We start from the raw sequence: 27,333 nt of genomic DNA, 5'->3' as shown, positions 1-27,333 counted from the left end.
ATTAATGCTAAGCACGTCTTTATCGCTGTCTCAAAGGACTTTAGACAAGCATGAACTAGCGAAGCCTTGCACTATTCCTCTGAGGGAGGGAAATGTTCTCTCTATTTTACAGAGGCACTAAGGCCCAGATCCTCAAATGCATTTAGGCTCCTAACTTCCACTGACTTCTATAGAAGTTAGGAGCTTAAATAACATTGGGGATCTGGGCCTAAGGGCCTCCCTCATTCATTGCCTACTGAAGTAAATAGGTGTCTTTCTGTTGACTTCAGGGTGCTTCCAATCAGGCCTTAAGAGTCAAGTGACTTTGTCCAGTGTCAGTGCTTCTCCCTTCCTGATATGTCCTCTGCCTCGGTCAATCTATTCTCCCTGTACTTCTCAGTTGTACACGCAGTAGATGCTCTTCCAATTTATTTTCTCCCATTGTTTCTGCTCCTCCTGTTTGCATCCCCCAAAAACCAGAGAGGAACCTACAAGATGTGTCTATGACATTAAGCACAGCTCATGATCTTTCACTCTTGTAACCACCATTCTCTCACATTCCTCATCCTTTGCTGAGCTGAGTCAAATTAAGTATCCAGCCTTGCAAACACGCAATTGAAGGAATGGCATTTTTTCTAATTTTTGACTGTTCTGTTCCCCGTTGCCATGTGAAAGACCTAGCCAAAGAGCAGAAACTGAGCAACTACTGTAACCAATTTTACAGTAGAAACTGACGATTCACAAAGTGCTGCCAAATGCAGAAAGCAAACAAACTTGAGGGTAGGGGAAGACGATGTAACATGTTTCTTCCTCCCTACCTCCTACCCCCCATCTAGCTGGATTACAGCAATCTTAGGTGTGACTTGTAACAACACGAGAGGAACAATTTTCAGACAGATGTACGTGTGACTTTTTTCAAGTTGTCAATGTCTCTTTAAGGGATGTGTGGGGAAAGATAAGCAGTATATCAAAATATTTTACAATATCTATTGTGCTGGTAAAAAATATAATAGGCAAAGTGAAGGTTTATCATAATGAGGAAATATCTTTAATGGCCCTCACCCCCATGCTCCAACTTTGCATCATCTAGTTTCAGGGAAACCAAAACCAGATGTGGAATGGTTCAAAGAGGGAGCCCCTGTAAAAGGAAGAGATGGCATCCAAAAATACGAAGAGGATGGAATTCATTGCTTGTGCTTAATGAAAACCCACTTGGGAGACGGTGGGTCCTATAGCTGTACAGCCTTCAACCCCAGAGGTCGAACTTCCACCAGCTGGGTGTTAAGTGTAAAAAGTAAGTAAGTTAGGATGAGCCAATGTGCACTTTAATAACTAAGGATGGGATTTTCAAAGCTGCCTAAGAGATTTGGCTGCAAAATTCCTATTAAAATTAATTCATACATAGACTTTTTAATTCCCAGCTCTGCTCTACCACCAACCTGATCTTGTGCAAGTCCCTTTATATCTCTGTCTCCCTTCCTCACCACTTCACCCTTTGTCTTCTCTCTTGTAAGTTCTTCAGGGCAGTGGCTGTTCCTCACTGTGTTGGTAGGGTGCCTGACATGTGGTGGGTCCTGATCTTGGTTGGAGCTGCTATGGCTGTGTGTAATAAAATAATGGAATATGAATGAAGAAGAGGGCAGAGACCCTGCCCAAAGAGATGTGCACCTTCTGCACGGGATTCTATTGGAAGTTGCTTAACACTTTTATGTAGTGCTTTGCGTTTCTGAAATGCTTTCCAAATGCTAACTGATTCTCTTAAAGCTCTTGTGTGGTACAATAGGTAATAAGGAGAGGTGTGGAGTAAAAATTACATGGAACAAAACCTGAGAGTTTTATCTGCCACCATTTTTAATCTTGAAACCCTTAAATATCAGGTTTGCTTGCAAGATTCTGGAGAATCTTAGCAAACACTGGCCTAAGTTATGTTTTTTTTCCAAGCCGATTCTTTTATATGATTTGAGGTTTTGTTACAAAGCTCCAGTCACGTTGATGCAACATTTCTCGGCCAGCACTGGAAATTGTTGGCTTTTAAACCTGACCACCTCAGGTTCCTCCACAGCACATTTTCTGCCTTGTCAGAATCCTATTTCCAGCATGTTGGCAAAATCTTTAATTCCTCCTCTGTTTCATTGCCTAATGGGGAGAATTGTGAAAAACCTGATCGTCCTGTTCTTTGCACATCTTCACTTTCTGTTAATGGGTTTCAGTTCCTCATGGTGGCCTGATGCACATGGCTGGGTGTGGGGTTTCGCTTGAAAAACCAGAGCCTAATGCAAAGCATGAAAGGCAAGAAAAATCTTTGAAGATTATGCAGGGAGCCCCATCTTTTTATTAGTCCATGAGTCAAAATTGTTTTTACTTCCAAAAGATTCTTTTCTTTACAGCTGTGATCTTGCACATGTATCTGAAAATGATTTTGCATTGTCATTCCAGTATATTCTCTTAATCTACAGAGTAAAACTCCCAGAGGAGTAGTTGATTTGTCAGCCCTGTATTAACAGATCCACTTTCACTTTGACTTAAAGGGTCTAAAGTTGAAGAGATTGCTCCGAAGTTTTCCAGTGTCTTGAAAGGATGTACAGTGAGTGAAGGTCAAGATTTTGTGCTGCAGTGTTCTGTGGAAGGTACACCTGTGCCTCAGATCACCTGGCTCCTCAACGGTAAGAGAACTTCCTCTGGCTGCAGAAACACATGCATCCAGATGCTCAGATACCATGGGGATGGGCACATTATAGAACTGTAGATAACCAAGCTATATGTACTACCCAGAATTTGTTAGTTTCCCATAATGGGGTATGTGCTAAATAATGAGTCTGGGTATATTAAATGTGCCATTGGGAATGTTTTCATTAAGCAATTTTGTTCTTTATTGCAGTTGTGATGTGCATCCAGCAGGGGGCTCTTGTGACAAGGTTGCGTCATAATGTTTTTTTAAGTTTGGTCTTAGTAGCAGCACAACAGAGGCTTCAGAGAATAAGTTTTTAGTCTGATCCACTAAAGTTACTTATATGTACCAAAATGGCAATGGGGGTGCTTGTGAAAGGATGAATCTGGCATCATTACCCCCATGCTTGATCCGTGCCTCCACCTTTGGCTCAAATGTCTAGGTCAAGTTCACAGTACATTTTAGCTTTTGCATGCCCAAATCATAGAAAGTACAGTAAGTTCTGTGCCACTAAGCCACTTGGCCCATCAAGCTCTTTGAGACTGGAGGACTAAAGCTGACAAGATTACCCTTAAGGTGTTTATTGGGCTAACTTCTGTGTAAGCTCAAAAGCTTGTCTCTCTCACAGAATTGTAGGATTGGAAGGGATCTCAAGAGGTCATCTAGTCCAGTCCCTGCACTCATGGAAGGACTAAGTATTGTCTAGACTAGTGGTTCCTAACCCGCGGGCCACTTGTAGCCAAATGAGCACAAAGCTGTGGCCCTCATGACATCTTCAGGGACATACATGTAGTATATATATTGTGTGGATGTGGCCCACATAACACATAGAGAGTGGCATATGCAGCCCACAATAGTAAACAGGCTGAGAACCACTGATCTAGATTAGTGATTCTCAACCAGAGGTATGCATACTCCTGGGGGTAGGCAGAGATCTCCCAGGAAGTACATCAACTCACCTAGATATTTGCCTAGTTTTAGAACAGGCTACATAAAAAGCACTAGCAAATTCAGTACAAACTAAAATTTTATACAGACAATGATTTGTTTATACTGCTCTATATAGTATATACTGAAATGTAGTACAATATTTATATTCCAATTGATTTATTTTATAATTATATGGTTAAAAATTGGAAAGTAAGCAATTTTTCAGTAATATTATGCTATAACATTTTTGTATTTTTATGTCTGATTTTGTAAGCAAGTAATTTTTAAGTAAGATGAAACTTGGGGTACGCAAGACAAATCAGACTCCTGAAAGAGGTACAGTAGTCTGGAAAGGTTGAAAGCCACTGATCTAAACCATCCCTGAGAGGTGTTTTATTGGCAGTTGGTCCAATGAAAAATATTACCTCACCCACAATGTCTCAACACTACAACAACACTGCATACAAGATTAACCTAAATTCATTTTGTATCCGAACCTTGCTTTGAGGGTTGAGGGACTTAACCCCTGCTGTATCTCACACACCATATACGCTTTGCTGATGAAAAAGAATACTTGAAATGCTGTTAACATAAAACTTGTGGATTTTTTGATACTGTTTATTCCCTGATAGTACTTTGTATCATTAAACGTTTTTTAATTTTTAAACTCCTACCTTCTCACCACCCAAGCGGTGTCTTTTGTGCCCTTATCTCAGCTGGGACAGTGAAACCCGACTGGCAGTTCCATTTTCTGTTTTTCTGGTTCCTTCTGTAGTAGCAAGGTGCTCTTCGGATTTCTAATATTACAAAGGAGGGGAATGTTATGTCCAAAACTGTTTACACCTATTTTGTTTTCATTTCATTAAAATATTTCTGTTCATATCCGGTTACTCTCAAACCCAGATTTGTTTAAACAAATGAACAATCCACAAACAAAACCCCACATGTTTATTTGAGCATAAGCTTTCGTGAGCTACAGCTCACTTCATCGGATCGAAAGCTTATGCTCAAATAAATTTGTTAGTCTCTAAGGTGCCACAAGTACTCCTTTTCTTTTTGCAAATACAGACTAACACGGCTGCTACTCTAAAACCCCACATGTAGCTCTTAAATGCCCTAACAGATCCTTTTACAATTAGAGATGGGCCCACGGTTCAGTCTTCTCCTTAAAAAGAAAAGGAGCTGTAGCTCACGAAAGCTTATGCTCAAATAAATTGGTTAGTCTCTAAGGTGCCACAAGTACTCCTTTTCTTTTTGCGAATACAGACTAACATGGCTGCTACTCTGAAACGTGTCTTCTCCTTAGAATCCAAACTTCCTCGAAATTCCAGGGTCAGAAGAGTTTAGATTCGGGAGTTTTTGGTTCACGCCATCTCCGTTGAATGCTAGCCTAAATTATTCAGTTTAGCCCTTATGATCTGATCTGGTATTCACAAGACATGAGTTGATGTTTCAAGTTCTCACAGGCCATAAGTTTTAAAGGGGGGAAAATAGCATGCTTTGTTATCAAGTTGCTTCTCTCAGGGCTGCTTTACAATGAGTTGTTTGCACATAATCCTTGATTACCTGGCACACTTTTCAAGTCATTCAGTTTGAATGGAAGAACTCAGAAAGGTGGCAGGGAGAGTGAAATGTGACCTTGAGATTGGTATGTTCCCACAGCCTGGCCTGATCCCTTTCTCAGTAACTCAGCAGTGCTCCATGACTGTAATGGAAAAGCCCCAGTTTTATCCACAATGATAAACACATGTGAGAGAAGTTCTGACCTCTCCCACTGAAAATAACTTGCCTGTCTGGTGGAAGGCTGCCTGGGGTGGAAGTTCTGCATAGAAGGAGCACTCTCACAATTATCCAGCGTCAGCCATGTCTCCTTCCCAGTCCAAGGTTCCTCCTGCTCCTGAAAAATTCCCCCAATCATGGAATGGCATGGTTACATATAACTGCATGTGGCTAACTCCCTGTCCCTGCCTTCCTATAGCACCTTTCTGTCTCTTCATAGAGAGACTCTTCATTTCCAAATGCAGGAAAATGGGCATTGTCCTGTCAGAATGACCCTAGACACAGTGCTTCAGGGGTGATATGTGCAACATAAAGCCTCTCCGAATACATGAAGAAACTCCTCTTTCTGTAACCATTGTCAAAGGCATTGCTGAAAAACACACAGTCTAGAGATAAATAAATGCAAGATTGTTATAGAAAATCCTAGACTTTCAATATATTTGTACTGTCTTCTTGCCATTCTCCAGTATGTTAGATTTGGATTGACCTTCCTCCTGCTTGTCTCTGTGGCCTTCACATACCTGGATAATTGCCTTTTACAGTTGCTGACAGAGGGTGCTGTATTGTACCAAAGCAGCCTGGTTTAAAAACATGAATCTTTTTGGAATTCACATTTATACCATCAGCACTGGCAGTTGAACAACAGACCTAGGGGCAGAAATGTTAACATGGGGAGCTACTATTTCCTCTCTCTCCTTCACCACCACCGCTGCACCACTGCTTATCATTCAGGCTTGTTCCTAACCACCTTGACCACATGACTTTTGACCTCCAGTTATGAGCCATCACTTGTATCTTGGCACTTGGGTAAAACTTCACAGAGAACCTTTATACAACTGCACTTTATCCTATATATTTTGCAACCAAGAATCATGTATTCGTCTTCATGATGGCTTTTGGCTGTTGAGCTGCTTTGGGTTGTTTTATCTACAGGTATTGTTACAGTACAGTGGCAAGTAATCCTGTGTTCCAGGATTGTGTGTAAACCATTATTAATTTGTATTACATCAGTTCCCCCAGTGCACTAGGCCCTGTAGAACCACCTAGTGAGCGGCCGTCGCTGCCTAAAAGAGCTTACAGTCTAAATAGACAAAGGCAGGAAGGGAAACAGAGGCACAGAGAGATGTGACTTTCACAAGGTTACACAGCAGGTCGGTTGCAGAGCTAGGAATAGAACTCAGGTTGCCAAGCTCCGAGTCCTGCACCTCATCTGCTAGACCAGGGGTCGGCAACCTATGGCACACGTGCCAAAGACGGCAGGCGAGCCCATTTTTAATGGCAGGGGTCCCGGCAGGCGAGTCCATTTTTAATGGCAGGGGTCCCGGCAGGCAGCAGCATGCCATTAAAAATCCGGCCCGGCCCGGCCCAGCCCGCTCTTCTCCCCTCTCCACCCCCTCCCGCGGGGGCAGGGGGAAGAAGCTTGGTCCTGCTGGCTCCCCTGCCTCTTCCTGCAGTATGCTGGGTTCCTGCCCTTCCTCCTCCTCTCCCTCCCTGCCGGCTGATCAGCTGATGGCCCCTGCGAGGGAGGGAGGCGGTGGGGGAGGAGTGGGGTCAGCGTGCTTGCTGCTCCCGGTGGAGACAGAGAAGAAGCGGGGCATATCCCCTCCAGTGCCCTGCCATGAGCACCACCAACCCCGCTCACACACACCCAGACCTCTGCCCTGAGCCCTGTACCCACCTCACACACACCCAGCCCTCTGCTTGACTCCTTCACCCCTCCCCCCTCTACGATCTCAGCCCTGACTCTGGCACCCCCACACATACCCAGGCTCCCCATGCCCTGACACCTGCACCCCCCCACATACCCCCAGCCCTCCCACACCCCATGCACCCCCCACATCCCCACCCCCACCCTGAGCACCAAATGGGAGCTCCTGCACCTTCCCCCACCACACACACATTCCCACCTGCACCCCTCCCACCAAATGAGAGCTGCCCAGGTAAGCACTCCACACCCAAACCTCCTACCCCAACCCTGAGCGCCCCCTCCTTCATTCTAGCTCCTGGCCAGACCCTACATCCCAACCCCCATCCCTATGCTCAGTGCATTCCCACCCTCAGCTCAGTGCAGAGAGAGAGGAAGAGAATGGCCAGAACCAGGGAGAAGGTAGGTACCCACTATATGTGGGCAGGGCCGGGACCCCAGACCGGCAGCGGGCTGAGCGGGTCCAGCAACTGGGATCCTGGCTGGCAGGAGCCGGCGGATGGAACCCCTGAGTGGCAGTGGGCTGAGCCGCTCAGCCCACTGCCGGTCTGGAGTTCTGGCTGTATATAGCATCTGATGAAGTGAGCTGTAGCTCACGAAAGCTTATGCTCAAATAAATTTGTTAGTCTCTAAGGTGCCGCAAGTACTCCTTTTCTTTAAACATTTTGAAAACCTTGTTTATTTTACAATACAACAATAGTTTAGTTATATAATATATAGACTCGTAGGGCGAGAGACCTTCTAAAAAAACCATTAAAATGTATTATTGGCACATGAACCCTTAAATTAAAGTGAATAAACAAAGACTCGGCACACCACTTCTGAAAGGTTGCCGACCCCTGTACTAGACCATGTGGCTTCAGAGATGCTTGTTTCCACACTCTAACTACATGCATGCTAACTACATTGTGGTACCAGTTGACAATGAGGCATTTTTTAAAAGACATCTTTTGTTGCAGAATTATCCTGTAATAGAATACTTGCAATTGATGCATGACTTCTTGATATACAAACCATCATAGCCACCTGACTGTAGTTTATGGAACCATGACAGTATTGGTGGGGAGATGCATATTAAAAAGCTGTTGTTGGTACAGGGGATGGGCACATACTGTATTTTAACGTGAATATCTTGTAAAATACTAAAGTATGTATATCGCATTTGGAATGTACTCAGGTATTGGTCCTAATACTAATAATGCATAGTACAGGAAGATTCTTATGACATTACACTCCCACAACCCTCAAGAGTAAACTGGGAGTGTCTGCCTGGGGAGTGGAAAAAATGGGTTTGCAGGTTGTCTAGAAGGCTAACTAATTTGGACACTGGCAAACCAAATGTTACAGTGAAATGTGGAAAGGCAAGGCTGGTTCTGATACTGTAAAGATTTGTGTGTATGATTTACTTTAAGCATGTGTGTAAATCTTTGCAGGATCAAGGTATCGCGTGGGCAGGGAGACTCTCTCTCTGGTAGATGGATCCTAAAACGTTTAGGGTTTTATAGGTTAAAACCAACACCTCAATTCCCATCCTATACCAATTGACAGTGATGATTTTGGGTAATAGAAGTGTAAGAAACTCTAATATTTTAAAGTAAAATTAAGGAAGTCCTATATTATCCAAAAGACACAAACTTGCTACTTTCATTCCAGACTCCCAGGACATACTGGTCTATTTTAATTCTCTTCTCTCTCAATTTTGATTGTGATACGTAGCTGTTTATACATCATTTGGAAATGCATTTGAATGTGTTATAAACAGTATTTTAAAGTTGGCATTTTTTTTAGCTTTTCCATGTACTCCCTCTGGGCTGACATTTTACTGAAGGATCCAACTGGCTATTGTGATATCCATTTTAATGTGAAGTGCCTTTCTCTCTGCCAATTAGACACACATTTCACCTTGCCAGAATGCTATCCATACCCAACTTTCTCCTTTATTTGATTATCTGGTCCTGAAATATTTCTCCAGGTAGACCATAATAATGCTATGGCAAAATGGTATATGTACAATATACTAGGCAATTAGGCAGACAGACCATTTATTCTGAAAAAGATGCATTGGAATGCACTGTTTTGGGTATTTGGAATGTAAAGCTTCTTTCTGCCTGCAGAGCATAGAATGGGGGTGGGACCGCAGGCAGAAGGGGTGAAGAGGGGCCCCTCACTTGCTCTGGCCCAAGGCCCCGGGAAAACTTAATCCGCCTCTGTTGTAAATTATGAGAGACCATACAGTACACTCAAGGTGAATCTTACTGTATGGGTTTCACACTTTTTTCAGGTCTCGCATTATTTCTCATCAGGATCGGATAGGATCTTCTGGTCTGTAAAGACCTATAGAAAATGAAAATTTTGAGAAAAGGATAGGAAGGATTTCAGCTAGCAATGATATTTTCCCAGTCTGATTGGAATAAGAAAGTAGAGGAACACCGGAATCAAATAATCCAAAAAGGAACAGCCATAATGACTGGTCTTTAGTAAGTGTGGTAAATAGTGGAAAGAGAAAGCTAACAACCTCTCTGTGTAGAGAGAAACCATTAGAAACCTTGAGCACATGGTTGTACAAAGGAAAAATATAAGCATAGAGAAAGAGAGAGTTCCATATGCAGCAATATCTCACTCTCATGCTTATCAAACCTAAATAGAGCGGCAGTGAACAGTACAACCTTTGTTTTCTGTATCCAGTCAATCAACTTACAGACTTCACATGGTCATTGGGGAGCTGCTGACAACAACAGCACCTTAGAGCTAAATTACTCTAAAGGTATGTCTACACTGCAATTAAAAACCCATGGCTGCCCTGTGCCAGCTGGCTCAGGCTCGGGCTAAAGGATTGTTTAATTGCAGTGTAGACAAGTGGTTCTCAACCAGGGGTCTGGGGACTCTTGGGGGGCCGTGATCAGGTTTCAGGGGGTCCGCCAAGCAGGGCCAGTATTAGTCTTGGTGGGATCCAGGGCAGAAAGCTGAAGTCCTACCGTACGGGGCCTCAGGCAATTGCCCTGCTTGCTATCCCCTAATTCCGGTCCTGGCTTTTATATGCAGAAAACTAGTTGTGGTGGCACAGGCAGGCCATGGAGTTTTTATAGCATGTTGGGGGGCCTCAGAAAGAAAAAAGGTTGAGAACCCCTGGTGTAGCCGGTCAGGCTTGGACTGGAGCCCAAGCTCTGGGACCCAGGGAGGGACCTGAGCTTGAGGAGCAGCCCGAGCATCTATACCACAATTAAACAGCCCCTTAGCTCAAGCCTGAGTCAGCAGGCATGGGCCAGCTGTGGGTGTCTAATTGTAGTGTATACATATCCTAAGTGGTTTATGCTGCAGTGCCACATGCATATATTTCAGTGACCATCCAGCATGCCATGCCTTTTTGTCAGTTGAAATTATGTGAAGCTTAATATTTTCTCCAAGCCACAGCACAAGGAGACTTCCACTAAAGATCAGCTAGCCCGGTAGATGAATAAATGCTATAACCTATCCCATCTGTAACTACCTCTCAGTGCCTGTACGGAGAAGGCCCATATTCATTTTGCACAAATAGGTGCAGCTGAATATCTTCTCAGTATCCTTTTCCATCTCATGCTGCTCCCATGAAGCATTGTTGTCTACAGTACATTTTCTGGTATTTTATCCAATCTAGTTCTGAATGATCTGAAGTTTCTGCTAATTCCCTTTGGAGACACTTTCTCTTCCTAAATTTAACAAAGTTTTCCTGCTTTTCACCCTAAAATTGTCCTGTCCTTAGTTTTAATCCTGTTATTCTTAGTAATGCTCCCTTTGGCCACCTGAGCCACTTCTCATTCTCTTTGCTGTTTATGTTCTCCATCTCCTTATAGATGGTTACTTCGAGAGCTCATAACCAAGTGCTTTACGCAAATCTGTTAATCTCTTATAAGTAAGTACCATCCTGCCCATTAATGATTTTAATTGCTGTTCTCCAAATTCCCATCAATTTAATATCAACTTCCCAGAATTGAGGTACATGGAACTATACCACAGTGTTCTAGGAGCGATCTCACTGGAACAGCTCTGTGTCATACTTGTGTATGTAGCTCAGAATTTGCTTTAGCCCCGTGATACTCAGACTCAGACTGAGGCTCACAGGCTGCAAGTGGCTCTTTAATGGGTCTCCTGCGGCTCTTTGCATCACATATTATAAAATACTGTGATTTAATTATTAATCAATCAAAGTTATTAACCAATCAAATGCTTTTACTGTGTTGTTATCCAATTGTAGTTGAAAAAATAATTATATTTGGTGAGTCATTTTGCTGTGAGAGTAAAATATATATAAACCAGTGATACTCAGACCTCAGTGGTTAGCGATCGTTACCCAAAAAAGCCACTGTATTTTGAATTCATTGTTTCATATACTATTTATAAATTAATTTGCTATATATCAATAGTAAATGAAACATTGAATTCACACTACTGTGGCTATTTTGGGTAATGTTGATTGCTAATTTGGCTCATGAATCACTGAGGTCTGGTATTACTGCTTTAGCCTCTCTTCCTTCCCATAAAGAAAAGCAGTACTTGTGGCACCTTAGAGACTAACAAATTTATTAGAGCATAAGCTTTCGTGAGCTACAGCTCACTTCATCGGATGCATTTGGTGGAAAAAACAGAGGAGAGATTTATATACACACACAGAGAACATGAAACTATGGGTTTATCATACACACTGTAAGGAGAGTGATCACTTAAGATAAGCCATCACCAGCAGCGGGGGGGGGGGAAAGGAGGAAAACCTTTCATGGTGACAAGCAAGGTAGGCTAATTCCAGCAGTTAACAAGAATATCAGAGGAACAGTGGGGGGTGGGGTGGGGGGGAGAAATAACATGGGGAAATAGTTTTACTTTGTGTAATGACTCATCCATTCCCAGTCTCTATTCAAGCCTAAGTTAATTGTATCCAGTTTGCAAATTAATTCCAATTCAGCAGTCTCTCGTTGGAGTCTGTTTTTGAAGCTTTTTTGTTGAAGGATAGCCACTCTTAGGTCTGTAATCGAGTGACCAGAGAGATTGAAGTGTTCTCCAACTGGTTTTTGAATGTTATAATTCTTGACGTCTGATTTGTGTCCATTCATTCTTTTACGTAGAGACTGTCCAGTTTGGCCAATGTACATGGCAGAGGGGCATTGCTGGCACATGATGGCATATATCACATTGGTAGATGCGCAGGTGAACGAGCCTCTGACAGTGTGGCTGATGTGATTAGGCCCTATGATGGTGTCCCCTGAATAGATATGTGGACAGAGTTGGCAACGGGCTTTGTGGCAAGGATAGGGTCCTGGGTTAGTGGTTCTGTTGTGTGGTGTGTGGTTGCTGGTGAGTATTTGCTTCAGGTTGGGGGACTGTCTGTAAGCAAGGACTGGCCTGTCTCCCAAGATCTGTGAGAGTGACGGGTCGTCCTTCAGGATAGGTTGTAGATCCTTGATGATGCGTTGGAGAGGTTTTAGTTGGGGGCTGAAGGTGATGGCTAGTGGCGTTCTGTTGTTTTCTTTGTTGGGCCTGTCCTGTAGGAGGTGACTTCTGGGTACTCTTCTGGCTCTGTCAATCTGTTTCTTCACTTCAGCAGGTGGGTATTGTAGTTGTAGGAATGCATGATAGAGATCTTGTAGGTGTTTGTCTCTGTCTGAGGGGTTGGAGCAAATGCGGTTATATCGTAGAGCTTGGCTGTAGACAATGGATCGAGTGGTATAATCTGGATGAAAGCTAGAGGCATGTAGGTAGAAATAGCGGTCAGTAGGTTTCCGATATAGGGTGGTGTTTATGTGACCATCGCTTATTAGCACCGTAGTGTCCAGGAAGTGGATCTCTTGTGTGGACTGGTCCAGGCTGAGGTTGATGGTGGGATGGAAATTGTTGAAATCCTGGTGGAATTCCTCAAGGGCTTCTTTTCCATGGGTCCAGATGATGAAGATGTCATCAATGTAGCGCAAGTAGAGTAGGGGCATTAGGGGACGAGAGCTGAGGAAGCGTTGTTCTAAGTCAGCCATAAAAATGATGGCATACTGTGGGGCCATGCGGGTACCCATCGCAGTGCCGCTGATTTGAAGGTATACATTGTCCCCAAATGTGAAATAGTTATGTGTGAGGACAAAGTCACAAAGTTCAGCCACCAGGTTAGCCGTGACAGTATCGGGGATACTGTTCCTGACGGCTTGTAGTCCATCTTTGTGTGGAATGTTGGTGTAGAGGGCTTCTACATCCATAGTGGCTAGGATGGTGTTTTTAGGAAAAACCAACCTTCCACACAAACTTCCTTGTGGCTGGACTTTACAAAAACTAGACAAGCCATTTACAACACACACTTTGCTTCTCTACAAAAGAAAAAGGACACTAAGCTATCTAAACTACTACATGCCACAAGGGGCCACAACAATGGTTCCCGTAACTCACCCAGCAATATTGTTAATCTATCCATCTATACTCTTAGCCCAGCAGAATAATCTGTCCTATCTCGGGGCCTCTCCTTTTGCCCCTCCACCCCCACAAACATGATACAGTTCTGTGGTGACCTAGAATCCTATTTTCAACATCTCAGACGCAAGGAATATTTCCCACACACCTCTGACCAACATATTAACCCACAGAGACCTTCCTGCCAACACTACAAAAAGAAGGATTCTGGGTGGACTCCTCCTGAAGGTCGAAACAGCAGCCTGGATTTCTACATAGAGTGCTTCCGCCGACGTGCACGAGCTGAAATTGTGGAAAAGCAGCATCGCTTACCCCATAACCTCAGCCATGCAGAACACAGTGCCATCCACAGCCTCAGAAACAACTCTGACATCATAATCAAAAAGGCTGACAAAGGAGGTGCTGTCGTCATCATGAATAGGTTGGAGTATGAACAAGAGGCTACTAGGCGGTTCTCTAACACAACTTTCTACAAGCCATTACCCTCTGATCCCACTGAGAGTTACCAAAAGAAACTACAGCATTTGCTCAAGAAACTCCCTGAAAAAGCACAAGAACAAATCCGCACAGACACACCCCTAGAACCCCGACCTGGGGTATTCTATCTGCTACCCAAGATCCATAATCCTGGATGCCCCATCATCTCAGGCATTGGCACCCTGACAGCAGGATTGTCTGGCTATGTAGACTCCCTCCTCAGGCCCTACGCTACCAGCACTCCCAGCTATCTTCGAGACACCACTGACTTCCTGAGGAAACTACAGTCCATTGGTGATCTTCCTAAAAACACCATCCTAGCCACTATGGATGTAGAAGCTCTCTACACCAACATTCCACACAAAGATGGACTACAAGCCGTCAGGAACAGTATCCCCGATACTGTCACGGCTAACCTGGTGGCTGAACTTTGTGACTTTGTCCTCACCCATAACTATTTCACATTTGGGGACAATGTATACCTTCAAATCAGCGGCACTGCGATGGGTACTCGCATGGCCCCACAGTATGCCAACATTTTTATGGCTGACTTAGAACAACGCTTCCTCAGCTCTCGTCCCCTAATGCCCCTACTCTACTTGCGCTACATTGATGACATCTTCATCATCTGGAACCATGGAAAAGAAGCCCTTGAGGAATTCCACCAGGATTTCAACAATTTCCATCCCACCATCAACCTCAGCCTGGACCAGTCCACACAAGAGATCCACTTCCTGGACACTACGGTGCTAATAAGCGATGGTCACATAAACACCACCCTATATCGGAAACCTACTGACCGCTATTCCTACCTACATGCCTCTAGCTTTCATCCAGATCATACCACTCGATCCATTGTCTACAGCCAAGCGCTACGATATAACCGCATTTGCTCCAACCCCTCAGACAGAGACAAACACCTACAAGATCTCTATCATGCATTCCTACAACTACAATACCCACCTGCTGAAGTGAAGAAACAGATTGACAGAGCCAGAAGAGTACCCGGAAGTCACCTCCTACAGGACAGGCGCAACAAAGAAAATAACAGAACGCCACTAGCCATCACCTTCAGCCCCCAACTAAAACCTCTCCAACGCATCATCAAGGATCTACAGCCCATCCTGAAGGACGACCCATCACTCTCACAGATCTTGGGAGACAGGCCAGTCCTTGCTTACAGACAGTCCCCCATCTGAAGCAAATACTCACCAGCAACCACACACCACACAACAGAACCACTAACCCAGGAACCTATCCTTGCAACAAAGCCCCTTGCCAACTCTGTCCACATATCTATTCAGGGGATACCATCATAGGGCCTAATCACATCAGCCACACTATCAGAGGCTCCTTCACCTGCGCATCCACCAATGTGATATATGCCATCATGTGCCAGCAATGCCCCTCTGCCATGTACATTGGCCAAACTGGACAGTCTCTACGTAAAAGAATGAATGGACACAAATCAGACGTCAAGAATTATAACATTCAAAAACCAGTTGGAGAACATTTCAATCTCTCTGGTCACTCGATTACAGACCTAAGAGTGGCTATCCTTCAACAAAAAAGCTTCAAAAACAGACTCCAACGAGAGACTGCTGAATTGGAATTAATTTGCAAACTGGATACAATTAACTTAGGCTTGAATAGAGACTGGGAATGGATGAGTCATTACACAAAGTAAAACTATTTCCCCATGTTTCAGAGTAGCAGCCGTGTTAGTCTGTATTCGCAAAAAGAAAAGCAGTACTTGTGGCACCTTAGAGACTAACAAATTTATTAGAGCATAAGCTTTCGTGAGCTACAGCTCACTTCATTCATGCATCCGATGAAGTGAGCTGTAGCTCATGAAAGCTTATGCTCTAATAAATTTGTTAGTCTCTCTAAGGTGCCACAAGTACTGCTTCTCTATTTCCCCATGTTATTTCTCCCCCCCCACCCCACCCCCCACTGTTCCTCTGATATTCTTGTTAACTGCTGGAATTAGCCTACCTTGCTTGTCACCATGAAAGGTTTTCCTCCTTCCCCCCCCCCCCCGCTGCTGGTGATGGCTTATCTTAAGTGATCACTCTCCTTACAGTGTGTATGATAAACCCATTGTTTCATGTTCTCTGTGTGTGTATATCAATCTCTCCTCTGTTTTTTCCACCAAATGTATCCGATGAAGTGAGCTGTAGCTCACGAAAGCTTATGCTCTAATAAATTTGTTCTCTAAGGTGCCACAAGTACTGCTTTTCTTTTTGCGAATACAGACTAACACGGCTGCTACTCTGAAATCTTCTTTCCCATATTTCATTGCTAGCTTCTATCTAACATGCAGTGGTATGGCTAACATCTCATTGTTCCCAACATCTCCTTCTTGCTGAATATGCTTTTCAGATTGTTTACTAATTTTCCCAGGCTGAATCTCATTTTGATGGGTTTAAAAAAGAATGAATATTACCTTAACCTTTTAGCAAAATAATCCCCCAAATTGTGTTTTATTTTAGGACAGCTTTTAATAAATAGGAGGAGAATTTCCTTTCTTCTGATATAAATTGCCATCAGTAAAGTATTTTTTATTATTGTTTTTGCTGCCAAACTGTCGTGGAGATTTGAATGTTATGCCCTTGGAAAAGAGAACATTTCCCTACTGGGAAAATTGTTTTTATTAGGTGTAAATCTAGACAAAGGGGCATAAGGTAGACTCTGACTGTTGGTTGTTCCACTGGGCAGATGTGGTATTTTGTTTTGTTTTTTGTTTTGATTTTTTTGGTTCTGTGTCCGTGGTTTCATGAAATGGCAAGTAGTTCTGCAAACAAAGTAAGTCAAAGTTTTCTTAATATCCAAAGAGAAAAATTGAAGTGCCAACAAATTTTGATTCGTTAATATGGCAAAAGAAATGACACCGTTTTTTCACAGAGAACATTTGCATCGCTCTTTTGCTTATTCATGCCTGAAAAAATGCCATCTTGTTCTTGGTAAACCAGATTGCATACTGAATGCATTTAAGCATGCACCCCTCTGATACTGGAGTTCTTTTTTTTATTACTGTAGTGCCAAGAGTCTTAACCAGGATCCCCATTCTGGTAGGTGATGCACAGACACAGCCTAGGAAGATGCTCTCTGCCCCCAGTCAGCTTGGTATCTTGGGCCTCAGTCCTGCAAATAATTATTTGGACTTAACTGGATTATTGCAACTGTGGGATTGGAGCCACCGCAGTATGTAAAGCATAGAAGAGAAGATAAAGGAAATAGCAATAAAAACATGCATAATTTGGGAAGTGAATGTTTTATGAAGTGGTTTAGGAGGTTTAATCCTGCAAATGTATTGCTGACTCCCAAAAAAGTAGTTTAAATGCTGACCCCAAACTTTTCAAGGGATAGAAAGTTACTCATTTTACAAGGTGGTGATTTAGTGGACAAATAGTATATTGAGATCATCCACCTTGGTATTGTATAACACTGTAAGTATTACACAGCAAGACTTCAAGCTTCAGGCGCAAATGGAGTATGAAAGCAAATTGTCGTCTTTCTAAGACTGAGAACACCAACAGAGATGGTAAAAACCTACTAGATCATCCAGTTCATGGTTGGTGTCTATAAACTCCCATGCTTTGTCCCAACTAACTTTAAATGGCTCAGACAATGATATTTCTGTCTTTTCCCTTGGAGATTCCCCCCCCCCCCCCAACTGATTAAATTGTTTGTCCAGTTCAGCCTACTATTTCTTTTGCTCAGTTCCACCTCATTTTCTCTTAGATACCCCCAAGGACGACCCTAAATCCTTCCTCAACTTGGTGTGTTTATACACAGCTATCGGGCAGTCTTAAACCTTATTTAAACTAGGAAACTGTATCATTGATGAATCAATATTGGAAACTAATTAAGACCAGGGAAAACAGATTTCAGTAATAAGAAAAGGAGTACTTGTGGCACCTTAGAGACTAACAAATTTATTAGAGCATAAACTTTCGTGAGCTACAGCTCACTTCATCGGATGCTCTAATAAATTTGTTAGTCTCTAAGGTGCCACAAGTACTCCTTTTCTTTTTGCCAATACAGACTAACACGGCTGCTACTCTGAAACCTGAGATTTCAGTAATGTTTCAGAAAGTCTGACTGAAACTTGGTGGAACTTTATGAAACAATATTAAAGCAGTATTATCTGATCCATACTAGCACTTAAACCATTTTCAGGACCTCCTTAGGGGAACCACTTGGTGAAAATCACATTCAGGAACGGTCAAGGTTTCTAATATAGATCAGGTTGTAGTTGTCAGCAACCAAACCATTCATACTTAGATGTAGTTCCTTACTTTTTCTTCCTAAGTCAGTCCCTCCAGTCTTCTTCATTTTTGCCATCTTGGAATGCCTTCCATTTATTGACATCTTGCTAGTACTAAAGTGCTCAGTACATTATTCTTTTATTATTTGTGGTGTAGCACCTAGGAGTCCCATTCATGGACCAGGACCCCATTGTGCTAGGTGCTGTACAAACACAGAACAATCAGATGAGGTCTGCCCCAAAGAGTTTACAATCTGCGTTCAAATGGCAATTCCACCATCTAATTTCAGACTGGTAGAAAGTATACACAGTTGTTTGGACAAACAATAGTTGACTGTTACTTACCAACCTGACTATGAATCTATTCAAAGATACAGGGCCAAATCCTTCAGCATTTTCTTAAGGACAGCAGGAAGTCAGTGGGAGAGTTGTCTGGGTAAGGACTGCCACACATAGCTATAATGATACTGCAGCAAAGGCCACATTCTGTCTTTGGATCCATGTGGAATGTTTCTTTTGTAATCAGGAGAGAGCAGCACATGGGCATCAGAGAGCAGAATTTGGCTCTCGTCTGTAACATGTCTACAGCAATTACAATTATAATGTGCATTAAAACTGAGCAGTGTTTATGGAATTTATGGCGGGCTGAATGTGATGTGTTAAGAAATGTTCTCTTTCTTCATGTCTGCAGATGAACCAATTCAGTATGCCCATTCCATCTTCGAAGATGGGGTTGCAAAGTTGACTGTACAAGATGCCTTACCAGAAGATGATGGTGTTTATACCTGTCTGGCAGAAAACAGCACAGGACGGGCATCCTGCAGTGCTCAAGTCACCGTCAAAGGTGAATGTTTCAAAGATAAATACTCAGCTATTGCAGTAGAAATGCTCCCCGACCTGCAAGGATTTGCCTTGATTCTTTTTCTTCTCTCTTGGCTTCCATGCTGACGTGTCCATGTGTGCATCCCATAGGATATATAAAGCTTTAGTGTGCTGACTGTCTTCTTCCCTTTACAAAGGTGTGTACAGCTGCATCAAAGCTATGTGGCTGATCTTGTTAAGGCATTAAGATTCTGAAGCATAAAATAATATGCAGGGAGTAGACATGAGTAGAAATGCTATGACCTCACTCAGAGCAATTTTATGTAACAAGCAGCTGTGGTGCAAGGAATAGTGCTGCTAAGGTTTTGTGAATGCCTGGCTTGGAGGGGACATATAACTACAGGACAGTAGTGTCTGTGATGGAAGCAAGATGAGTGCAGTATTAACTATCAGGCAGGGAAAGGTATGGAACAGAGGATAGCATAGTAGTGTTCATAAATACTGCCACGTCATTCCCCTAAAGTGCAGTGTTTTGAGAACCTCGTTGCCTGGGGCCAAAATTGCAGTAGCAAGTATGATGCCACAGTACAACCCCTCACATCTTGAGCCAGCGGGGCTGGGAGTTTGGCTGCACACTTGACTCCCAGATGGAAACATTAACTTTAAATTGCTCTCAGATGGGAATTTCTGGCTACCTGGGAGCAGTGGCTCCCCAACTCAAGGGAGTTTGGGTGAGGTGAAAGGAGTGGGAGAGGACAGTTATGATGAGTGAATAGGGTAATCTACTGTCCCTGGAAACTGGGAGTGCTCGATTTGCAGAGATCAATGCTTGTAACACTGTGGAGACTGGCAAACTGAAGGAATCCCCAGCCAGCTGATCTGGTGCCATGGATGACTGCATGGCTGAATGGATGTGCACTGTATAGAACTTCCCCCATCAGGCCTGTCCCATCTTGACCTCTTGCCCTCCTACTGGGGACCTTGCAGGGAGTTTCCCCCACAATCCACTGCACAAGAACTTGAACCAGCCTTCCCTCTCACTCGGAGTTGAATCTACTGCATGTCAGAGAAAGAGAGCAAGGAGTGGGTGCCCACCTCTCAATAAACTCTCCTCTGTTTACCTCCATGATGCCCACGAGAATGTCTCACTACATTGTGGTGTGTTTTCCCAAGAACCTCCCCCCAAGTCCCACATGGCAGGCATCCAGATTTCATGATATGAAGCTCTGATCATTGATTCACAAAGGCAAAGGGTTGATTTGGACCATGTGGGTTCCATTCATTGTGTATATATTGAGGGAGACGGTTGCCTTGAGTGGGGTTCAAAAATCGTAGTGTATGAAGACAGTGGCTGGCAAGAGGGGAAATCCTATTCTGTGCTGAATAACAAGCACAGGCTCACTTCAGCGTTAGCTCATTTACTCTCATCATTCGAATGCAAAATCTTCTGGTGCATTGTTAATGGGAAAATGCACATTAATCTCCGGGATCAGAAAAACTGTAGAGACTGCAGAACAGTAACCCTATAAAAACATACATAAGAGCCAATGCAGGAATCACGCTGCCTCCTGTAGATTTTGGAGCTTGCATTTAGGCTTTGTCATTGACCTGCATCTGCCGCTGTGAGGCTTTTTCCCCCCCACACACTTTCCATCTCTGCCTGGTTTATGGGATGTACAGCATCTCGGGGCGGGGGGGAACAGGAGCAGAGTTAGATGTTTGTGGGAGTTACTGTAAAATCATTTAACATTTTAACAGATTTAGGTCACACCCTAAAACTCATGACATCCCTGCTGCCATTTGGATTACATTTGCTTTCTCTGTGATTCAGATCAACATGGATTTTCATTCCAAAAATAGTCCCAGATTTTAAACTCTGATTTCAAAATCACTTATCTTTTCATATATTTTTATAAGACTCCCTAGCAAATACGAGATGGCGTTTGTGTTCTCTAAAGCACTCGGTGTTGCGGGTGTGGCTACCCTAAATACTTGGTTTGCAATGGGCAGATTACAGCAGAAAATTAATGTACATACTGGAAAAGTGGAAAGTAATAAATCCTCTCCAGACAAGACACTGCATTTTGGGATAATACCTAGTGTGTGACCCATCTCTCCCCACTTTGGGTATGTCTACACTACGAAATTAGGTCGAATTTATAGAAGTCGGTTTTGTAGAAAGCGTTTTTATGTGTGTCCCCACACAAATGCTCTAAGTGCATATAGTTGGCGGACTGTGTCCACAGTACCGAGGCAACCGTCGACTTCTGGAGCTTTGCACTGTGGGTAGCTATCCCACAGTTCCCGCAATCTCCACCACCCATTTGAATTCCGGGTAGAAATCCCAGTGCTAAACATTGGGGCTAAAACATTGTCACGGGTGATTCTGGGTACATATCGTCAGGCCCCCGTTCCCTCCCTCCTTGAAAGCAAGGGCAGACAATCGTTTTGCGCCTTTTTTTCTTGAGTTACCTGTGCAGACGCCATACCACGGCAAGCATGGAGCCGGCTCAGCTAACCGTCACCGTATGTCTCCAGGGTGCTGGTGGACCTGGTACTGCATTGCTACACAGCAGCAGTTTATTGCCTTTTGGCAGCAGACAGTGCAGTATGACTGGTAGCCGTCGTCGACGTAGTCCTGGGTGCTCTTTTAACCGGGCGCCTGGGCAAACATGGGAGTGACTCAGCCACGTCATTTCCCTTGTTTCGTCTCATGGCGATTGAGTCCTACTGGCAGTGCACTGTCTTTTAATCTGCAGCCAGCAGAAGATGATGGCCAGCAGTCATACTGCACCATCTTCTGCCGAGCACCCCAGAGGTGAGGATGGCTAGCGGTCATACTGCATAGTCTGCTGCCAGCAAGATGTATAAAGATAGATGAAGTGGCTCAAAACAAGAAATAGACCAGTTTTGTTTTGTATTCATTTTCTCCTCCCTCCCTCCCTCTGTGAAATCAATGGCCTGCTAAACCCAGTTTTGAGTTCTATCCTTGAGGTTTTGAGTTCTATCCTTGAGGTGGCCATTCAGTTTCTCGCAAAGCCGACCCCTTTGTTGATTTTAATTCCCTGTAAGCCAACTCTGTAAGCCATGTCATCAGTTGCTCCTCCCTCCATCAGGGCAACAGCAGACAATCGTTCCGCACCTTTTTTCTGTGCAGACGCCATACCACGGCAAGCATGGAGCCCGTTCAGATCACTTTGGCAATTAGGAGCACATTAAACACCACACGTATTATCCAGCAGTATTTGCAGCACCAGAACCTAGCAAAGCGAAACCGGGCGAATAAGCGACGTCAGTGCGGTTACGAGAGTGATGAGGCCATGGACACAGACTTCTCTCAAAGCACGTGCCCTGGCAATGTGGGCATCATGGTGCTAATGGAGCAGGCTTATGCGGTGGAACGCCGATTCTGGGCCCGGGAAAGAAGCACAGACTGATGGGGCGACATAGTGTTGCAGGTCTGGGACGATTCCCAGTGGCTGCGACACTTTCGCATGCGTAAGGGCACTTTCATGGAACTTTGTGACTTGCTTTCCCCTGTCCTGAGGTGCAATAATACCAAGATGAGAGCAGCCCTCACAGTTGAGAAGCAAGTGGCAATAGCCCTGTGGAAGTTTGCAACGCCAGACAGCTACCGGTCAGTCGGGAATCAATTTGGAGTGGGCAAATCTACTGTGGGGGCTGCTGTGATGCAAGTAGCCAACGCAATCAAAGATCTGCTGATATCAAGGGTATTGACTCTGGGAAATGTGCAGGTCATAGTGAATGGCTTTGCTGGAATGGGATTCCCTAACTGTGGTGGGGCCATAGACGGAACCCATATCCCTATCTTGGCACCGGAGCACCAAGCCAGTGAGTACATAAACCGCAAGGGGTACTTTTTAATAGTGCTGCAAGCACTGGTGGATCACAAGGGACGTTTCACCAACATCAACGTGGGATGGCCGGGAAAGGTACATGACGCTCACATCTTCAGGAACTCTGGTCTGTTTCAAAAGCTGCAGGAAGGGACTTTCTTCCCAGACCTGAAAATAACTGTTGGGGATGTTGAAATGCCTATAGTTATCCTTGGGGACCCAGCCTACCCCTTAATGCCATGGCTCATGAAGCCATACATAGGCAGCCTGGAGAGTAGTCAGGAGCTGTTCAACTACAGGCTCAGCAAGTGCAGAATGGTGGTAGAATGTGCATTTGGACATTTAAAAGCACGCTGGCGCAGTTTATTGACTCGGTTAGACCTCAGCGAAACCAATATTCCCATTGTTATTACTGCTTGCTGTGCACTCCACAATATCTGTGAGAGTAAGGGGGAGACGTTTATGGCGGGGTGGGAGGTTGAGGCAAATCGTCTGGCTGCTGGTTACGCACAGCCAGACACCAGGATGGTTAGAAGAGCACAGGAGGGTGCGGTGCGCATCAGAGAAGCTTTGAAAACCAGTTTCATGACTGGCCAGGCTACGGTGTGAAAGTTCTGTTTTGTTTCTCCTTGATGAAACCCCCCGCCCCTTGGTTCACTCTACTTCCCTGTAAGCTAACCACCCTCCCCACCTCCTTTTGATCACCACTTGCAGAGGCAGTAAAGTCATTGTTGCTTCACATTCATGCATTCTTTATTAACTCATCAGAAAATAGGGGGATAATTACCAAGGTAGCCCAGGAGGGGTGGTGGCGGAGGGAGGACAAGGCCACACAGCACTATAAAAGTTTAAAACTTATTGAATGCCAGCCTTCTGTTACTTGGGCAATCCTCTGGGTTGGAGTGGCTGGGTAGCCAGAGGCCCCCTCCACCGCATTCTTGGGCGTCTGGGTGAGGAGGCTATGGAATTTGGGGAGGAGGGTGGTTGGTTACACAGGGGCTGTAGCGGTGGTCTGTGCTCCTGCTGCCTTTCCTGCAGCTTAACCATACGCTGGAGCATATTAGTTTGATCCTCCAGCAGCCTCAGCATTGAATCCAGCCTCCTCTCATCACGCTGCCACCACCTTTCAGCTTCAGCCCTCTCTTCAGCCCGCCACTTACTCTCCTCAGCATGCCACCTCTCCTCCCGGTCATTTTGTGCTTTCCTGCACTCTGACATTGTCTGCCTCCATGCATTCATCTGTGCTCTGTCAGTGTGGGAGGACAGCATGAGCTCAGAGAACATTTCATTGCAAGTGCGTTTTTCTCGCCTTCTAATCTTCGCTAGCCTCTGGGAAGGAGAAGATCTTGTGATCCTTGAAACACATGCAGCTGATGGAGGAAAAAAAAAGGGACAGTGGTATTTGAAAAGACACATTTTATAGAACAATGGGTACACTCTTTCACGGTAAACCTTGCTGTTAACATTACATACATAGCACGTGTGCTTTCGTTCCAAGGTCGCATTTTGCCTCCCCGCACTGCGTGGCTAACAGTGGGGAACATTTCTGTTCAGCCATAGGCAAACAGGCCAGCAGGAATGGGCACCTCTGAATGTCCCCTTAAGAAAAGCACCCTATTTCAACCGGGTGACCATGAATGATATCACTCTCCTGAGGATAATACAGAGAGATAAAGAACGGATGTTGTTTCAACACCAGCAAACATACACTGCAATGCTTTGTTCTACAATGATTCCCGAGTACATGCTACTGGCCTAGAGTGGTAAAGTGTCCTACCATGGTGGATGGAATAAGGCTGCCCTCCCCAGAAATCTTTTGCAAAGGCTTTGGGAGTATATCCAGGAGAGCCACGAATGCCAGGGCAAATTAATCATTAAATATGCTGGCTTTTAAACCTTGTATAGTATTTTAAAAGGTACACTCACCAGAGGTCCCTTCTCCACCTGGTGGGTCCGGGAGGCAGCCTTGGGTGGGTTTGGGGGGTACTGGCTCCAGGTCCAGGATGAGAAACAGTTCCTGGGTGTCGGGAAAACTGGTTTCTCCGCTTGTTTGCTGTCAGCTATCTACAGCCTCCTCATCATCGTCTTCCTCGTCCCCAAAACCTGCTTCCATGTTGCCTCCATCTCCACTGAAGGAGTCAAACAATACGGCTTGGGTAGTGATGGCTAAACCCCCTAAAATGGCATGCAGCTCATCATAGAAGCGGCATGTTTGGGGCTCTGACCCGGAGCGGAAGTTGGCCTCTCTAGTATTCTGGTAGGCTTGCCTCAGCTCCTTAAGTTTCATGCGGCACTGCTTCGGGTCCCTGTTATGGCCTCTGTCCTTCATGCCCTGGGAGATTTTCACAAATGTTTTGGCATTTTGAAAACTGGAACGTAGTTCTGATAGCACGAATTCTTCTCCCCATACAGCAATCAGATCCCATACCTCCCATTCAGTCCATGCTGGAGTTCTTTTGTGATTCTGGGACTCCATCATGGTCACCTCTGCTGATGAGCTCTGCATGGTCACCTACAGCTTGCCACACTGGCCAAATAGGAAATTGAAATTCAAAAGTTCGTGGGCCTTTTCCTGTCTACCTGGTCAGTGCATCTGAATTGAGAGTGCTGTCCAGAGCAATCACAATGGAGCACTCTGGGATAGCTCCCAGAGGCCAATACCATCTAATTGCATCCACAGTACCCCAAATTTGACCCAGCAAAACCGATTTCAGCACTAATCCCCTTGTCAGGAGTGGAGTAAGGAAATCGATTTTAAGAGCCCTTTAAGTCGAAAAAAAGGGCTTCGTCATGTGGACGGGTGCAGGGGTACATCGATTCACCGGCCCTTGCTCTAACCATTAGACCTGCTGTCTCCCTCATTCCGGTGAATAGTAATAGAAAAGAAAAGAGCAATTTGATAAGCTCCCTTTGAACCTGAAATGATTGTTGGCTTTGAACAATTTGTATTCAGTTCAAATCAAGCTGGAGAGGAAATGAAGATACCCATTGTATATCAGTACTGATCTGACACTAGTGTACAGAGTTCTGCTTTCTGTAACCTGTTTCCCTGGTCCTTGGCCAAATTTCTGAATCTATGCGGAACTAAATTTTATACTGCATCACCATTTTGGCTGAGTTACCAAAATGACACTGTGATGGGGTGGACTAGGCCCAAAGGCTCCCTGCTGGAGGCCTGAGGATCAGTGGGGAGGTTATCCAACCAGGTTAAAGTAGCTGCAAGGGAAGCAGCCAATCAGGGCCCAGGAGGGCCATATAAAAGGAGCTGCAGAACAGCCCAGAAGGCAGTTGCTGCTGAAGAAGAAAGGACTGCAGGCCTGGCTGCCTGGAAGACAACTCGGTGTGGGCAGTGACCAGGGGAGTGAGAGCACCTGGCTGGCTGCGGGGACTGAGTAGGGACTGAGCCCAGGGAGAACCACAGGAAGATAGTGTCTCCAGGGAGGAAGCCCTGGGGATATGGCCCCATAGTAGGACTAGACTGATTTAAAGACCGTGGATACACTCGACAAGGGGGTGCTCACGAGAGGTGGGTGCCGACCCTGTTACAGACATAAACATATGTTGAAGGAGCAATAACGTGTGCTGTGGTCATTTGGGGAAGTTTACCTGGAGTGAAGTGTCTTAAAAGTTCAACTTGGTTTTGCCCAAAAATCTAAAAAGCTCTTTTCTGTTTTATTTTTCAAAGAAAACAATTATTGAATTAAAGCAAAGGCTTTCAAATAACTTTCAGAAAGGCCCCATGCAGGCAGCATGTAAAGTGAGTGGCAAATAATTTATAAAAGGAAAGGCTGCCTTATAAGTGCGGTTAGATTGCAGATCAAATTTAAAACTGAAAGAATATTACACATCCCGTAAGATAAACAGGGTATAAAAATAGCCTAGACTTTGTCCTTTCAGACCCCTGCTGCTGTCCCTTAGTCTGTCTCTTGTTAGACCTATTACTTTGTTTCTGTCAAAGGTAATTTCCTATTGTGGCATTAACGCAGGAAACTAAGATCTCAAATCCCCTTATGGTTAAAAAAGGCCTGATCCAAAGCCTATTGAAGTCAAAGTGAGACTTTCCATTAACTTCAATGAGCTTTGGATCAGGCCTGTAATGACCATTTTGGGACGTTGTGGTAAAGCCTTTCTTCCCCATCATCAGTTTCAGATTATTTTGTAACTGGGATTTGCCTTATTAATATGATATAGGGCCCAGTGCTGCGAGGAGCTGAGCACACTACACTCTTACTCATTCTAATGAAGGCTCTTAGCACCTTGTTGGATTGGGCCCACGCTCTGCACTTCCATTGCACCATCCCTATAACAATTTCAAAACACTTTACAAACAGTAAGTAATTAATCCTCCGATCATCCAATCCGTGTAAGGCAGGAAAATATTATCCCCACCTGACAGATGGGTGAAACTGAGTTAAAGGAAGGTTAA

General features: G+C 44.4%; 1 protein-coding gene across 5 annotated transcripts in view; it reads left to right on the top strand.

The window, feature by feature from the left end:
• The window catches only part of MYLK (myosin light chain kinase), a 334,343-nt gene that overhangs the window by 173,958 nt on the left and 133,052 nt on the right, over positions 1-27,333 (top strand). For 4 of the 5 annotated variants that reach the window (XM_038421966.2, XM_043504946.1, XM_038421969.2 and 1 more), the window contains exons 9-11: positions 1,070-1,273; positions 2,508-2,642; positions 18,920-19,072. In XM_038421966.2, the coding sequence (XP_038277894.1) occupies positions 1,070-1,273; positions 2,508-2,642; positions 18,920-19,072 (492 nt within the window). Of the gene's footprint in view, positions 1-1,069; positions 1,274-2,507; positions 2,643-18,919; positions 19,073-26,209; positions 26,434-27,333 lie in introns of those variants that run through there. The other variant, XM_043504948.1, reaches the window with a different exon arrangement.

This window comes from Dermochelys coriacea, chromosome 11 (genome assembly GCF_009764565.3).
Source record: "Dermochelys coriacea isolate rDerCor1 chromosome 11, rDerCor1.pri.v4, whole genome shotgun sequence".
Lineage (NCBI taxonomy): Eukaryota > Metazoa > Chordata > Testudines > Dermochelyidae > Dermochelys > Dermochelys coriacea.
The sequence above is the reverse complement of the archived record's forward strand: the minus strand, read 5'-3'. Positions and strand labels throughout refer to the sequence as shown.